General features: G+C 34.4%; 1 protein-coding gene and 1 long non-coding RNA gene across 5 annotated transcripts; both read right to left on the reverse strand.

Annotated features, from left to right (window-relative positions):
• Positions 1-361: 361 nt before the first annotated feature.
• LOC120189199 (60S ribosomal protein L11-like) lies at positions 362-1965 on the reverse strand. Its single transcript, XM_039192522.1, has 5 exons — positions 1893-1965; positions 1676-1783; positions 1541-1583; positions 1250-1445; positions 362-774 (listed from the first exon to the last, which is right to left on the reverse strand). The coding sequence occupies exons 1-5, from the start codon at positions 1893-1895 to the stop codon at positions 576-578; spliced, it is 549 nt and encodes a 182-aa protein (XP_039048453.1). The 5' UTR covers positions 1896-1965; the 3' UTR covers positions 362-575.
• Positions 1966-9430: 7465 nt separating this feature from the next.
• LOC120188545 lies at positions 9431-13279 on the reverse strand. 4 transcript variants are annotated; one of them, XR_005522428.1, is made up of 11 exons: positions 13067-13279; positions 12515-12607; positions 12304-12363; positions 11952-12228; positions 11806-11879; positions 11665-11721; positions 10889-11170; positions 10706-10801; positions 10365-10448; positions 10076-10205; positions 9431-9989 (listed from the first exon to the last, which is right to left on the reverse strand). It is a non-coding gene; the product is annotated as an uncharacterized LOC120188545 (long non-coding RNA). The 4 variants fall into 4 exon arrangements; XR_005522426.1 differs by lacking the exon at positions 9431-9989 and having other exon boundaries at positions 10009-10205; positions 10889-10939; positions 11070-11170; positions 13067-13275; XR_005522427.1 differs by lacking the exon at positions 10076-10205 and having other exon boundaries at positions 9436-9989; positions 13067-13276.
• Positions 13280-17836: the final 4557 nt, after the last annotated feature.

Consider the following 17836-nt stretch of genomic DNA (forward strand, 5'->3'; position numbering starts at 1 on the left):
AGTAGGTTCCTGCAACAACAGCGGATTTCAATTTATCGAATCCACCATCTAATTTTATTAAGAGATCGCCAATCCCACACCCAACAGCCCCTAGAACAAACATTGCTGAGGGTAGCATCACAGTGATGTCGAGTGATGAAAAGGTCACAGTTGGCAAACATGGAGAAACCAGACAAGGTTCCAGATAAAATGGAGGATTTCAGATTATCAAGGCCAGTCCCCAGAACAAGGAATCTCAAGGGAAATATCGAAGCAGTGTCGACTGCTTGATGGATCATAGTTCGCAAACATAGAGGAACCAAATCTTCCAGATTTGAAAGAACTAGCAAATAGTAGAGGAATCAAGGGTTACTCCAAAATGGGGGAGAATGAACTTCAATCATTGAGGTAAAAAGAGAAGGGAAACTAATTTCCCCCCAACCCCCCTTTTCTCCTGTTGTCAAATGCTAAACCAGCAAAGAAAGTACTTTGGATTTTCAAGTCAATCATAAATCTATTCAGAAAAAACAAAAAAGCTGATACAGAAAATAGTCAAAATCAAATAACCAAAACAACTTAACTTGCGACTGCTATCCCTAAGCTCCAATATTTTGAGACTTGTTAAGGATGACACCTTCATATTTGACCTGGAACCACTTCATGGCATCTTCCTTGGTAACTCTGTGCTGAATTCCAACACGTGACTTACACCTGCGACGACGACCAACACGGTATCCAGCCCGTTCCAAGACAACATAGAAATCCATACCATAAATACCAGTTGAAGGATCATACCTAGAAAGTGAACAATAGTTAATTTATACCTTCATGGAACATATCAATATTGAATTTGAATGTAACAAACAACATAATAAAGCTACCGAAAACTTTTAATTAACTCCTTAATGAGAATAAAGGAACAGATATCCACATCCCTTTCATGCCATCTAAGTAATGCTATAAAGAGCGGTATGTAAGTAATGCTAACAAACAAAAAAGCTACGTTGTTGCATCCTAACATCAACCCCATCCTATAAAGCATTACAGGATACAAAAAATGTATTTCAATTTAAGTAAAATATTAATTTAATCATAAAGTTCCAAAACCGATAAAAGATCCAAACCTATAAGAAAAATTCAAACATAGCTCAATTAAGATAATTCTATTTAATGATAAAGTTTCAAACCCAAGTCTCCAGAATGCAGTAGAAATGTAAAAACACCAATCGAAACAAGTAAAAATTGATAAAGAGAAAGAAGAATAACTTACTTGATACCAAGATCAATGTGCTCCTGGATACCGAATCCGAAGCATCCAGTATCACTGAAGTTTCTCCTCAAAAGTTCATACTCCTTAACCTTCAAACCGCTCTCAAGAAGCTGCATAGCCTTCTCTCCCCTAACAGTCACGTAGCATGCAATCTTTTCGTTACGCCTGATTCCAAAAGATCTCACAGTGTACCTAGCTACTCACATCAAACCCGCATTTTGACTTCCATTAACAAAATAAAACAAAAAAAAAGGAAACTAAAAGGCATCATTTCGACTTCCATCATTTTACCCTTGGAGAAGACGGGGGTTTGACCACTGAGTTGTTCCAAAACCTAAACAAGAGCAAAATATATTAAACTAATACTAATTAAACCATTTGAAATATTAAAAAAATCGATTTTTGGTTAGGGCTTGAGTTGGTTACCTTGGCGGCGCGTGTGAGACGATCACCGCTTTCACCGACGGAGATGTTGAGGACAAGTTTTTGGACTTTAATCTCCCTCATTGGGTTGGATAGCTTCTTCTCCGATGCCTTTTCATAGTAACAAGAAAGAATAACATAAGAAGTCAAATAGACATGTAATTTACACAAAGCAAAAGACGCGTGAATCAAAAAATGAGATTGAGAGAAAGAAGTGTACCATGGTGAAACACAGAAGGTTGAGAGCAGCGGAGGACACACAAAGATGGCAATTGAGTTGGAGATTGGAGAATAAAAACCAAAGGAAATGAGATTTCAGGGCTAGGGTTTTATATCTGCTATGTGTGCCCTCTGCTTTTGGGCCCTAAAATGTCATAATAGGCCCATGAGATAATCGCTTTCATTCTATAACTATACGCCCAAATAGTTACGAAAAACTTTAGGATAAACTGTCAAAATGATCAGTTATTTTTTTATATTTGAATATTTTTACTTTCAAATTAAAAATTTTTGATTTTTTTCACTTATGTTAGCGTTTTATTAATTTTTGGACGCTTAAATATAGGAATGAACACGGACCGACTCGTTCTAACCCAACTCTACTGGATCAGGTGTTTTAAGAAAAGAAAAAAAATCGGGTCGGGTTTAAGTTTGGATTTAGGGTGAAAAATATATGACTCACAAATAATATAATTGTACCTTATATATTTAGGGATAATTGCAATAATCTTCATCTCTATATTATCTTTTTCAATTAGGTCTTTATTTTAATGATTAAAATTCATACCTTTTATATATATATATATATATATATATATATTTGTTTCTGGTCGAGTTTAGATTTAATCTAAAAAGACAGATCGAGTTTTGGATCGGGTGAAGTCACCCTAAACATGGGTCGAGACAGGTTTCAAATGAAGGATATATATTTTTTAGGTCGGGTCAGGTTGACCATAAATCCAATCCAACCCGTGTCTATCCCTATTTAACTATTAAATATTGTTAGTTTAATGTTATGATACGTTAATAAAATAATTTGATTTTTATTATATTCATGTATTTTAGATAAATTAATAATGGACGTTTTTATAAATGCAATGCTTACTGTTGAGTTCTCTAGGGAGGAGGTTTACCAAGCTTTCCAACAAATCGACCCTCATAAAACGCCGAGACAGGACGGCCTACCTGCCATCTTTCATCGAGCTTTCTGGTCACTTTTTAGAGAAGAGGTGATCGGTCTGTACCTCGATTTGTTAGCTGGCCACGCTGACATGGCCGCAGTGAATCAAACCATCCTAGTTCTTCTACCAAAGTTTAATAATCCCACGTTGATGCAACATTTTCGTCCCATATCGCTTTGCACAGTGATTTATAAAATTGTGGCAAAAGTTCTGGTATTTCGGTTGAAACCGCTCATGCCGCATTGTATTTCACAAAATGAGAGAGCATTTGTTCCGGCCTGCATATATCTAATAATGTATTGATTGCTCATGAGCTTTTTCACTATTTATAATCGGCTCCGACGGGTATTTCTCAGGGTTTGGCTGTGAAGTTGGATATGGCGAAGACATACGACCGAGTGGAATGAGCTTTTCTCCGTGCCATCATGTTACGGTTGGGATTTACATCTAGTTGGGTGGATTTAATTATGTCCTGTGTATCGACAGTTTCGTTAAGTATCGGGGTAAATACTTCTCTTTCTGAAAGTTTTCATTCAACCTGCTCGGGGATTGCGGCAGGGTGACCCTCTGTCGCCCTTCTTATTTCTTTTTGTGTGCAAGGTTTATCATCACTGCTATTTTTTTTAACAGTTCCTCGTCGACTTGCTGGCCTTCGATTTTATCGAGAGGCGCCCCCGTTTCACACTTATTATATGTTGATGACTGTATTTTGTTTATCCGCCCATCTAAACTTGAGGCTTACAGACTCTGGTACATCCTTCAGTAATATGTAGTGTCGGGGCAGCAAGTAAACTTGGCGAAATCAAGTGTTTATTTCAGCCCCACTGGGACGAATCTAGATTTGCGGTTAGGTATTTCTCAGATCTTGGGAATTCAAGACTGCGGACCCTGGATTATATTTTGGGTGTGCCATTACTTATTGGCCGGAATAAAAAAGCAGTATTCGACTACTTGAAAGATAAATCACTACGGCGCACTAGGGGCTGGTTGAAACGGCTCCTGTCCTATGGGGGACTCGAAGTTTTCACCACGGCCGTTGGCCAGGCTTTGCCCATCTATCTGATGAGTTGTTTCATGATACCGGACGGTGTTTTAGGAGACCTTGTCGAATTTTGCGGTAGTATTGGTGGACTAGGAGCTCATCTCGACGTGGATGGCCCCTTCTCTCATGGTCCAGCCTCTGTATGCCGAAGCGAGCTGGTGGACGTGGATTTCGTGATTATCATCATTTTAATATGGCCTTGCTTGGGAAGCATATCTGACGATTTTTCGGGGATCCTGATAGCTTGATATCCAAACTATTTTCGGCCAGAGACTTTCCGAATGGTGACTTGATGAATTCCAGATTAGGGAATCGTCCGTCTTATGCGTGGAGAAGTGTTCATCATGCAATGTCCTCGTTATCAGTCGGATGTTTGTGGAGAGTGGGTATTAACAGCAGTGTTCGTTTACACCAGGACCGATTGGGTAACTCAACTCCAATTCACTTTGATTCAGAGTACGTGGACAGTGGGATAAATCCAGTTCGTTAAGGTGAATTCCTGCAGCCAGGTTCACCTACATAGGATGTGTAGCGAGTACAGGCTGTATTTTCACCTATTGATGCTACCCGTATATTGTCGATCGCTATTGCGCCTTTGGCTGGGGATATGTTCATTTGGGGTGGCCACTCTTCAGGAGTTTATTCCACTAGGTACGGCTACCATTCGGAAAGTTCGCGTCCGTGAATGAGCCAGTCACACATGATTATCGTCGACCCTAAGTTATGCTATGCTCTTTCAACTGTGCAACCATGCCCAAAGTTCGCGTGTTTGGATGGCGCTTATCCCATGAAGCTTTGCCTGTAGGACAAAGACTGCACATGATCTGCTACGGGGAGGATGGCTTATGTCCTTTTTGCAGGGTTTGCTCGGAATCGGTTGTGCATGCTTTTAAATAATTTCCTGACACAGTTTCCATTCTGCAACAGTCGAATTTACCTGGGTCAACATTTACAATACGACCTGCTTTGACTGGGGCTTGGTTGAGCTACTTGCTGATGATCCTTGAACCTTCTCGTTTTGCGGAATTGTTTTCCTCTTATATGATATTTGGCGTCGCCGGAATATATACGTGCATGAGGGCCGCCTTATGCCTGGTTGGCATATCATGTTGGAGTCTCATTCCACTCAAGCAGCTACTCGAGGCCAACGCACACTCAGATCCTCCTTCTGTCCAAACTGGAGCCCGATGGAGTAAACCGACGCAGGGGGTTCTCAAAATCAACGTTGATGGTGCTTTGTCCAGCCCCCTGCTAAAGCTGGTGCGGGGGTAGTTGTTCGTAATTACCAGGCCTGGTGGTCACTGGTCAAGTCATACGTTTGCATGGCTGTGGGAATGCAACGGTGGTCGAAGCAAACGCCATCGTTGCCACCGTTGCCGGTCTTTGGTTTACCATCACTCTTGATGGCAATCGGATAATTGTTGAGAATGATTCCCAAAATCTGGTGCGTCAACTTCACAGTCGTCGGATTGATCTTTCGGTGGCCTCATTTCATCTCGAGGAAGCACATAGCCTCTTATCCTCTCATGCCCATATCTCGGTTGCATATGTCTGACGTTCTGCAATCCATGCAGTGCATGACCTAGCTCAACACGCATCGACTTTATATACATCGTTGTATTTCGATTATGAATGTTCGGATTTTCGTGCTTCGACTGTACTAACTGATGCCGTCTTTGGCTAATTAATATATCGTTCCTTTCAAAAAAGAAAAAAAAAAGAGTAAATGTTCAATGTACCCTTCTTGTAATATGCTTTTCTTACATGAAAACCCAAATTTTCCCACTTGTGCCGCATACCCTGTCGGCAGGGACTGCCCTGGGCCAGGGCAGGCAGGAGGGACGCCCGCCCGGAGCCCACAAAATATAATTTTTATTACAATATTTTTTTTTTATTTTTTTTGATAATAAATTAAAATTTGTAAAATAAAATAGAGTAATATATGAATTTAGTACTTAAACTATTAGTTCTGATCCGTTTTGTTACTTAATTTTTTTTTCAAAATCATATCTAATGTTTAATTTTCATTTCATTTTAGTATCCGTCGTTAAAAACTTAACACGTATAGTACCTGACTATCATTTGTTTGTTTGTTTTAGTACCTAAAATTTCAAAAAAAATTAAAACTTAACATTAAATTTTGAATGTGTACTAAAATGAAATAAAATGGCTAAAGTTTTTAACAGTGGGTACTAAAATGAAACAAAAACTAAACTTTACGTATGTTTTAAAAAATTAAAAGTTTAGGTACTAAAACATACCAAAATTGATAATTTAGGTACTAAACACGTAATTTACTCAATAAAATAATGAGGCCCATAAATTTATTAAGGTGACAATTATCTTTATTGAATTTTATATTAACGTTAATAAATTGTTCTTCCATAAAATTCTAATTTAATATTTCTTTCTCAAAATTAAAAAAAATCAATTGAACTCTTTAATTTTTGTCTTTCCAAATTTCCACTATCAATTCACTAAATCTTTTTACCGAATTTTCATATCAATAAAAAAAATTATTAACATTATTTTTTTAAAAACTTATTGAGAGGAAAAAATTTAAGTATAATTAACATGCTTCTTTTCTCTTTCATGTTTCATGATTCATCTGGAAATTATTATTCTCATTTTTTAATTTATTATATTTCTCTCACACGTAAAGTCACAATTGTTTATTATCAATTACGGTACTTGAATCATATTGAAGATTGTTCTTAAAATTCTAGGTAGATCACATTTACAAATTCTTTATTTTAATTTTATATATTTTCAAATTCTAGATAAGATCGTTCTTTTATTTTCAAATGATATGTTATGTATTGAGAAAAATATATTAGAAAGCATTGATGTTGATACTATTATCAATGGTTTTACATAAAAAATGATCGAATGTAAAACTTTTTATAAGTATTTGTATTCTTAAATATATTTTTTTGACATCTTTTATATTAGAATGAATTACTATTGTTTTAATTTAATAAAAAATCTAATAAAATTTTTATATTACATATTTCTTAATTTTTTTATATTAGGGACTATTTTTTATTTTCTCCCCGAGCCTAAAAATAGTCGGTCCCTATGTTTTTCGTTGTTCATCTTTCCCATCGTCGGTCACTTTTATCCGACTTTGAAACACCCTTTACAAATATATCCGACCCGTACCCCTCATCATTTGATGTTCCTGCAGAAAACATGACCTTTAAAAATGGAAATGGAAGACTACATAGAATATCTCTTACACCACTAAGCAAACAACATTCAGTGCGTTTAGAGAAGGGATTGGGAAGAAGACTAAAAGACACTGTCAAATCACAAATTCTTTTCCATTTCTTTCTCTTTGTCGAGCGAATCTCGACTGCATGATGCAGTCAACGATGAACATTAAACACAATTAGAAACATGAGTTAAGAAGAAAAACCAAACAAAATTCATGTATGTAGTGCCAAGAGAATTGAAAACTTGACAATTGCAAGCACTATATGTAGGACACCTATTTGTAGGGTACCATAATGGTAAAATGAACCTACTCGAAACAAAAGAAAAGCTCTATTTTGTAAGGTACCCAATTACAACTAGAGAATCACTTTTAATCAACAAAAATCTCATTCCTGCAATTATAATTGCAGTGAAATGGTATCAATGTGTCTTTGTCTACCCATCTCTTATCAAAAGTGTGTCCACATGGCCAACTTGGACCGATGATCTTGCTGCAATAAAGAACCCGTTTGCGCCTCTTAAAACTGTCCCAAACTCCATAAATATTTCTCTGGAAAACATGTTATCTCCAAGCTTGATATTAATGGGCATTTAAAAATAGTTTGAGTACGAATTGTTATCTTTGATGTCGTAACTATAAACTCTGGACAATCAGAATTTCGGTCAAAGTACAACCAATTCACAAATCGAATGAATTTACTCGGTTCGTGTCTATTCTAACGACCAGACAAGATAGATGATAATTTATTCGGTTAAAGTACAACCAACTCACAAATCGAATGAATTTGATTTAAGATCACACTCAACTTGAATTTCGAAGCAAATTATTTGATATCCAACTCGAAAAAATCACGTGTAACTTGAAAAAAATAATATATAAAATTTTTAGATTTTTTAAGTTAAATTACTAATAATATTAACATTTATATGTTGTTATAAGACTTCCATGTATTAAGGTTCAGGTATGAGTTTGAGTTTCAATTGAACTAAGTCTAAGAATCTTTCAAGTTCAAGTTTATTCAAGCTCAAATCAAGCTTCAATTTTTAATTTTGAATCGAACTTGAAACTTTTGAGCTCGCGAACATTGGAGTTGAGTCGCGCTTTAAATTTTTATTTCGAGTTCGAATTGAGTTTGATAATTTTAAGCTCATGAACTTTTGAGTCGATCTGGATTCAATTTTACACTTATAATCAAGTTGAGTTTAGCTATATCCAGAGTCAACTCTGCTCATTTACAACCCTCATCTACTCCGACGTCCAATAAACCATTTAGTCTTTGGATGGTGGTTGAAAAAAAAAGACGACGACGTGGTTCTAAGAGAGGCAACGCAACAAAGTCCCAAAATAATTCAAAACTCAACCCCGTTTACTTTCCAGTTTATTCTTGTTTTTGTGAAAACGCGATTGATGGAAGAACGGTCGATCTTCGGGCTTCACCTTTTTCGTCCCATATTATCATGTTATCTTCTTCAATGGTTATAGTATTCGTAGGGTTTGGTTAATTGGGTTAAACTGAAAATTCAAAAGGAAAACAATGTTTGAGCATTGACAAATTCTGTGCGGTGGGTCAAATCTTGAGTCTTGCCTTCCAACTTGTGCTTCAACATATCCTTGATCAACAAGAACTGCTATGAAAAGACTAATGTAGACCAGATTGGATGAATACTAAGTTCTTCCATGCCAAAGCTATCGGTAATAGACGCTGAAACATGATCAGTATTATTTTTAGTACGGAGAGAAAAAGCAAACTAGTGCTAATCTTCACTGCCGTTCAAGGAGGAACCCCTCGCATTTCAGATATTAAAACATCCTGGTTCGCGTCGAGGTGGTGTGGAGGCAAAAAGAGCTAGACCACACTGATTTTGTCATTTTATCTGCCAATCTGTTGCTCTCACGGGTAAACGAACAGAAACTTCAGGTTCCAGTCACAATCAATGAGGTTACGAGGTTCCGGATACGAGGCACCAACGACCACAACCCCGGACAAACTCCAATATGATCAGTAATCTTAAATGGCGGTTAATGTGAAGATGAGGATGTTCTTAAAAAAGATGGGGCCTAGAATTGCTGCTTTTAACGACCGACGATAAAAGGTAATTATTAACGTAAGGGATAGAACCTTAAAGGGGACTAAAAGCATCTTATTTGGACAAACTAATAATAAATCATGAACCCTCAAAATATCATTCCTCTGGATAAGTTTCACAGCAATGACCGACAATATGTGGGACTGCAATTCCACTCCAATGGCTGAGATTCAGAAACTTCAACTTTCATATCAAACTAAACTAATACTGTTGTAGTAGGAAGTTTAATAACATTACTTGGAACAAATAGCAAGAATAATCGTCTTTGATTCGGTAACTAACCACCCAACCCAAGAACCAACTTTAGCCACACGCCCCATTATCTTCCAGCAGCCATATCTATCAGCATTTACACTTTACTTTTTCTTCACTTACAGCTTTCTGGCATATCACCCCCTCTTAAAAGTCATCTTTTACTATCAAAAGCGTTACATACATATACATTACCAAAAAAAAGGCATTTTCACATAATGTAAACTCAGATTAAGAGAGCAGAGACGGAATTTAAGTAGAAAGATGATGAGATAGGGAGAGAGAAGATCATCTGACTGCCAGAGACTGTACGCATCTTGGAAGGGTACAAAATTATGCTGGACAGAACTCGATCCATGGTGGTTATTCAAAGATTTTCCTTCATCTTTGTCATGCATCAACCAGGAGATATATCAAGTCTTATACCACTTTTGACGTTTTACGACCCAGCTAGATGCATGAAATGTTCTAACCCCATTTGCCGTTTCACATGATCCGGAATCAATTTATTAACAAGCTCTGGAGCGGTCCCGGATAACTGTAACCAAAAGAACACAAATGACTGTTACTAACAGCACACTGGCTTGAATGATGAACAAAATTCTAGCTACAACAAAATAATACCATCTAAAACATTTAATGAGAATTGAAAAACATGCTTCCTGTTTAAAGTTGAAAAGGGGTGGCAAGGCTCGTCCATTTGGTAGGCGAGCATTAGGTTCTTGAAGCTCATCAAAGAAGGGATGTGCACATGCTTCAAGATGTCACAATAAAGAGCAGATAACAATAGCATGAGATAGGGAGTAATAACCAGAAATATTGGAAGAGCTAAATCAATAATTGAAGGATTGTGCACATTCTCCAAGTCTAAAAAGGAAAAATTACAATCAAAAGAGAGAAACTACCGACTCACCGCTGTACAGCGAAGACTTGGTGATTATTGCAACAGTCGTGAAGCAAGATCATTTGCTTCAGGAGGCATCCTTTTGTGAAAAACCTATATACATTAAAGTTATAGTGTCAAAGCAATCAACCACTATATTTATAACAATAGTTCAATGTGCATTACACGGAACCGATCAAAATATTTCAGCTGTTAGACCTTGGCAGAGAAGCGCCCAAATCTTTTATACTTAACAAGAAAAAGTGAAACTAGCATATATTCAATGAGCATAATATTCAGAAAGCAATACAAACATGTCACTCACCAATCATTTCAATGAAAAACTCGTAAAAGGACAATAAGAGGCAAACCTTATGCCATGGATGCGCTTTAATCTGTGGAAACCTAAAATCCGTGTAATTCGGATTCATACAGCGAATTTCTTCCCTAGTTGGTGTACCAAGGACCTGTAGGAAAAGATGTAAGAAACAGGTTCATGATATAATATAAAACAAATAACTTCAAGCATAAATAACTAAATAAGAAAATCGAACCTTAATATTCTCTACAAGGTGATCCACAGCATTCTCCCCAGGAAACAATGGCTTAACAAGAAAATTTGGCATGAATGAGCAGAGAAAATTTCAAGAAAGATAAAGAGTATGTTTGTGTGTGTAAAGGAGGCAAACACTGAACTGGCCCAGTAAAAGCTCAGCAAGAACACAACCCACTGACCAGATATCAATCGAGGTTGTGTATTCAGAAGCACCACAGATAAGTTCGGGAGCGCGATAGAAACGTGAACATATGTATGAAATGTTAGGTTCACCTTTGACCTGACCACAAATGATAGTAAGTACAAAGCATTACAGAAAAAAGAAACAACAAAACCGATCATAAACATTTTACACTATTAGATCTAGTCCAATCCTTATTTTTCTTCCCTCCTACAAAGAGGCCACTAATACGGCTAAATAGAAGTGGTGACACTAACAAGGTAAAGAACCAAGCCAGATACGATACAAGGTCAGTTAAAATTTCAAACTTATGAAGTATTTATGATGAATAAAAGAGGGAACAAAGGTTGAACAAGTTTTAGCAGTACAGTTCTTATCATGTTATCACAAATTCATAATGCAGAAGAGCTGCACAATTGAGAAAAAGCAGGCGAGAAAAGTGAAGTAAAACATTTTTTATGCCAGTATAAAACTAAACAATCAAATAACAATCATGGTGTTTAGCTTAAGGTGAAATGAAACTATTCATCGACTAAAACGCCAGTCATAAATTTGAAGAGCGCTCCAAAATTAGTATGGATGGGTTAACTTACAGGCACTTTTACACTTCCAAAATCACAAATCTTAACTTGGTGAGTCAAAGGATCAACCTGTAGAAAGCCAACAATCACATCAGAAACACTGTCAAGAAATTCTACAAAATAAGTAAGAGAAACATACTGCACACCGCATACCAAAATATTTTGAGGCTTCAAATCTCTATGGCAAACTCCAACAACAAAATGGAGGTATGCAACCCCCTGAATATCTGTAAAATCATCTCTAATTAGCATATAGAAGAAAACAAGAAATCAAATAGGGAAAAGACTACCATTCACACCTGGTACATGTAAAGTTTCACATATATAAGCGGCATTCTTTGGTTTGCACCACTATAATGTTTCAAGACTCTATGCATGCTCTCCGGAACATATTCCATGACCAAGTTAAGGAAAAGCTTGTTTTTTTGCTGTCGTGGAAAAGAAACAATGCTTCAAGGAAATCACATTCGGATGATCCAGCACCCACCACATCAACAGCAGTTCACGGTTCATATATCTTCTGTCTTGCAAAACCTCCTTTATAGCCACGGTCTCCCCGGTTTCCAAGCATTTCGCCTGAAAGAAAAGATGCATCGTCATGAAAAATGCCAACAAGTTAACATCAGTGACAGTTTGACCATGACTCGGTACCTGGAAAACTATCCCAAAGGATCCTGTACCCACTACACACTCGGCCATATAACTGATGGTCTACAATAATCAAACAAAAATTATGAGATTGCAAACAAAACAAACCGATTATCATTCATAAGTTAACATTAATCGCATAGTAATCAATAGATAAAGAAGAATTTGAACAGATAAAGAACTCGGGTAAGCCAAGAAGGCACATCGCACATACCTGTTTACGTTCTCCATATTTGCCTCCAATATTTGTCGAAATGATGTGACCGGTGACTGGATCGTTACCATCCACAACAGGGGCAGACATTTCCTGATAAAATAAGAAATTCATTGTAAGAAAAATCTTTTAACAAAAAATGGAGATCCAGAAAAACCAGTTGTTCCCGCTAAGAAAATTATAAATAAAATACAACAAATATTGAAATTATAATCAAAACCCTAAATAATTTGAGGTTACGTGGTTCACTCTCATCTGAAGAAAAATGTCTAAAGCTAAAAAGCACAAATCAAGAAATAAGAGTCAAATAAGTAAATAAAAAGGCAAAATTGCAAAAAAAAAATGTAGAGAAGATTTCACAAAAATCGAAACAAATACAGAGCAAAACTTAACCAGCTAGGGTTCCCTAACTAGCTCAACCAACAAGATCGCCTTATAACATTTTACAGAACAAAAACAACCCATAATCATGAACGAAATTGTCAAAATGAAGAAAAATAAAAATCAAAGATTCACTTCCAAATTCAAAGAACCGTCAAAAAGAAAGTTTACCTTATTATCAGCCATGATGAGCAACCCAGAAATTTAAAAAGAAAGAGAAACAAAACACACAGATCTAATTGCAGAAAGTGCAAGGGTACATCACGCTGAGGCCATTGAAGAAGAAAGAGGATAAAAGATATGATGACGACGACGACGATGAAGTTAGAAGAGAAGAGGAGGGAGGAGGACCCAAGGAGAGACAGCAAACCAATGCCCAATTGATTCCTTTTCTCCCTCTCCATCTCTGGCATTTTTACCGAAATATCATCTGTACCGATAATAATTATCTGTCAGTCATTATCAATTTTAATATTATCGATCTAGCAACACACGGTGATAATAAAGTACGGATCATCATCAGTGCCTTCGAGAAATTTTGTATGAACTAGTGTCACATAAGGAAAGACGCATATCACCAACTACACCTTCATAAGTTTGATCTGAGCTGACGTTACGTAAGGAAAGGTGTAGATGATTATCCGCGCATTCATGGAGTTTTTGACACGAACGAAAGACATAGATGATGATTCGCATCTTTCCTTCAATACTTTAACCGTCTACCTCCCACATTTATGGGAGTTTGTCCTCTCCCTTCTTTCTATAAATATCACATCCAAACACAACCCTCAAATTATGCTCAAATATTAAATTCTCTCATACTTTTAAGTATTATTTTTTCTATTAACAATGTAAAATATTTATATATTATAATTAATCAATAATTTATTATTTTATTAAATTTTATTATACTAATTTTTTATTATTTTTTACAGTTATAAAATAGGATGTGGTTTGTTAGATTTAGATGAAAATTATATCTCAATGCATTTTTTTGATACGGTAATAATTTTAAATTCTGTTGTAATTTTAATTGTTGTGAATGTTTTATTTATTTAATTTTTAATATTAGTTTATATTTTAATTTGTATTATATTTATTAAATTAGGAGAGAGAACATATACTAGATCCATTCATTCGTAACCTTAAATTAGAGATACATACTCGTGTATGGTCGTATTTAGTCGAAGCTAGATTCGATTATGTAGCGAAATATGAAGGACGCTATAACATTGAATCCAACATTATTTCTGTATTGGTTGATAGGTGGAGACCAGATACACATACATTCTATCTCCCGTTTGAAGAGTGGACAATTACGCTAGAAGATGTTTTCATACATTTTGGGCTTCCGGTAAATGGGAATATGATTTCTGGGGTGGCGGATGGTGACTGACATTCTTTGCGCGAGGAGTATCTTAGAGGTGTCCAACCTAATTTCAAAAGTATTTGAATGCCATTAAATTAGTTGTATACAACTTTTAAACATTTGAGTCGCGACGCCTCTGAGGAATATATTAAAATGTATACACGGGTTTTCATATTACAGTTCATACGAGCGATATTGATGTCCGACAAATTATGTAACCAAGTTCATAGGAGTAAAAGCCAACTTCAAAGGTTGAAAATTGATTGGAAACATTTTCTTTGCATGTGTTTGTTTGAATTCTCAAATTCTGGACTTATCTTTCGTTATCATTTTCCTAATGAAGATGTTGGGATTTACTTAATCATGGTTTTGTTTAGATTTCAGTTCTTTTCTCAGACGAAATATTTGAAACACTTTGATAATTGTTCTTGTTTTATTCTTGAGCTTATTTTCAAAGAAGAAAATACCTTACGTCAGAGGCTAGATTTTCCGTATAAGAAGTGACGTCAAGGGATGCTATTAAGATGAGGCTGCAGAGCATATTAGTGGGATCTTAAGCGTGAGGTGTAGGATCAGTTACAAGTCCAAGTCATTTATTGCAATTACAAAAAAAAGTTATGAAATCTGGTCAAAAATAGTAACTACTCTTTATCTTTTACTTTTTATAGGCCCTATTTTCGTATCTAGAGCATCCTATATAGACCAGGGTCATGGCTGATTCAGCTTTCATCCAACCTTAAATTTGGACAGCTTTGATCCCTGTGTCATGCAGCCATTTTAGCCAAAATTTCAGCAAATGTAATTGTTGCATTAGGGGCTGATTGTTTATTTGGAGATGATATTCAAATGTTGAATGATTTAAGAGTTTTGTATGAATTAGGCTTGGATATGACTATAAATCATTCAGACTGTATTTTTGTGTTGAATCATTCAATATTATTTTGTTGAATCAGTCAACACTGAATCATTCATAAATACAAAACAAACGCGCTAAATGATTTCATTAAGAGACAAACAAACAACCCCTTAACTTCAATATTTTTTCCCTTCATTTTAAGTTGTTCTCTTCCCCTGTAAAAACCGAGACATTTTCAGTAGTTTGAACAATTAAAAGTAAGCTTTTCTAAAATAAAAAATCATTATTTGCATTCACTCTCTTAAAGTTTTTGTTACTATTTAATTATTACGATAGAAAAAAACAATACCACTTTTGGTCCATTTTAGATTCTGGGTGTATATTTTCTAGAGAGACTATGTTTACTAAGGCATCGTCCGGTGAAATGATTACATCAATTGGGATATATTTATTTCAAAGGTATTAGTTTACCACGAAGCAATTTGCGAATAATTTCTTTCCTATTATTTTATTTATTTATTAGTTAGTGTTATGTGGGTTTTGTAGTAATATTTCCAATACTCTCAACACTAGAGATATTAGATTGAGAACTAACACTTAGGGTATGTTTGTTTAGCTGTAATTGGTTTTCCAGAAAATGAATTACTGGAATTTGAATTACTGGAATTTGAATTATTGGAAAATGAATTACTGGAATTTGAATTATGGAAAATGAATTACATTTCTGTAAAATGAATTACATTTCTGGAAAATGAATTACATTTCTGGAAAACATCTGGAAAACGTTTTATGATGTTTGAAAGATGTTATTTAAACATTTTTTCGGTATATTTTAGTGAAATAAAATTTTATAAATTATATTTAATTATTTATTAAAGTAATAGTACTATATTATATTTTAAAAATATTAATTAGTATATTTTAATATCTTTACTAAAATATTATTGAAATATATAAATAATATTATTCATTATTAAATATATAAAAAAATTTATTATATATATTAAAATAAAAATAATATCTTATATTATATTATTATAATAATTGATTATTTTATATAATATTAAAAATATAATATTATATTATAAATATTAATAAATATATTTTAAATATTTTAATAATTAATATTTTGATGAAAATGATATTAAAATATTTTATTAATATTAAATTCATAAAATAAAATTATTTTGAGTATTTTTGGTTTGAAGTGAAAAGTTCGGAAAATGACTTACGGAAAATGAATCCGTAAGTCATTTTACAGAAAACACAAAGGAAATTCTGTTACTAGGAAAATGAATTACATTCCGGAAAACGAATTACGTGAAACAAACACGGGAAAACGTTTTCCGGAAAACGAATTACGTGAAACAAACACGGGAAAACATTTTCCGGAAAACGAATTACGTGAAACAAACACTGGAATTCGGGGAAAACCAATTCCGTAATTCGAATTACGGGAAACAAATAGACCCTTAGGCTTAGTTTGTTTTTACTGTGCAACCTCTTCAAATCTCTTATATTTGCGCCGCGCAGACATTAGGATTCGCAGACCGTTTGTTTTTTAGAAGACAAAAGCTCTTCAAACGTCTACGAGAGCTCTTCTTAGTGCAGACATAGTTTTATGTCTTTAAAGGTCTTCAAAGGTCTGCGGGAAAATTAAAATCATTTAAATATATTTTAAATTTTATTTTAAAATATAGAATGATTTATTTTAAAATATCGATTGATTTATTTTAAAATATGAAAAAATTTATTTTAAAATATAGATTGATTTATTTAAAAAATATGGATTGATTTATTTTAAAATATGGATTGATTTATTTTAAAATATGGAAAATTTTATTTTAAAATATTGATTGATTTAATTTAAAGTATGGATTGATTTATTTTAAAATATGGATTGATTTATTTTAAAATATGGAAAATTTTATTTTAAAATATGGATTGATTTATTTTAAAAAAATTATTATTGTAGTTGTATGGATTATTTAAATTTCAGTATTATAAAACTAAAATTATTTAAATTTCAGTACTGCAAAACTCTTTTAAGTTTAAAAAATCAGTTTATTTTATATTTCAGTTTATTTTAGCAGTCTGCAGACGTTAAAAATCAAGCAGTCTTCTTCTTGCAGACTGCAGACTTTTGGTCCACCTCTTCTGCTGCAGATGTCTGCAGATATGGTCCGCAGACTGCAGACCTTTTACCTCTTCAAAAACAAACACCACCTTAGTCTACCATAAGATACATTATTCAACAAATTATAATGATCATATAACTTATTTAAAGTTTATTTTATAGTTTCACTACGCTGCTCAGCTATCTTATTATTCATAAACTTCTTCAATCATAGAGATTACATAATCCATCTTTTGTTTAGGATCTAAAATCATAAAAATGAATAAAAGTGAATGAGATTTTTCACATTTTCCCAGTATATGTGATTTTTTCCATCATATTTTTTGTTATAAGTTTTATACTTAAGTTTAGATCATTTAACTCGTCATTAATTCTCATTTTAATACCAAATACAACATAAAAATAATAATGGCTAGTAACATCGAAGAACCAAACAATTTCGATTTAACGTCATAAAAGACTTTAAAATGACAATAAAGAACAAGCATACTCTCAATCTAAGTCAGTAGGTAAAATGACAATAAAGAACAAGCATACTCTCAATCTAAGTCAGTAGGTAGTGCCTTCATTTTGCACTTT

The sequence above is a fragment of the Hibiscus syriacus genome, unplaced genomic scaffold (genome assembly GCF_006381635.1).
Source record: "Hibiscus syriacus cultivar Baekdansim isolate YM2019G1 unplaced genomic scaffold, ASM638163v2 tig00004072_pilon, whole genome shotgun sequence".
Taxonomy (NCBI): Eukaryota; Viridiplantae; Streptophyta; class Magnoliopsida; order Malvales; family Malvaceae; genus Hibiscus; species Hibiscus syriacus.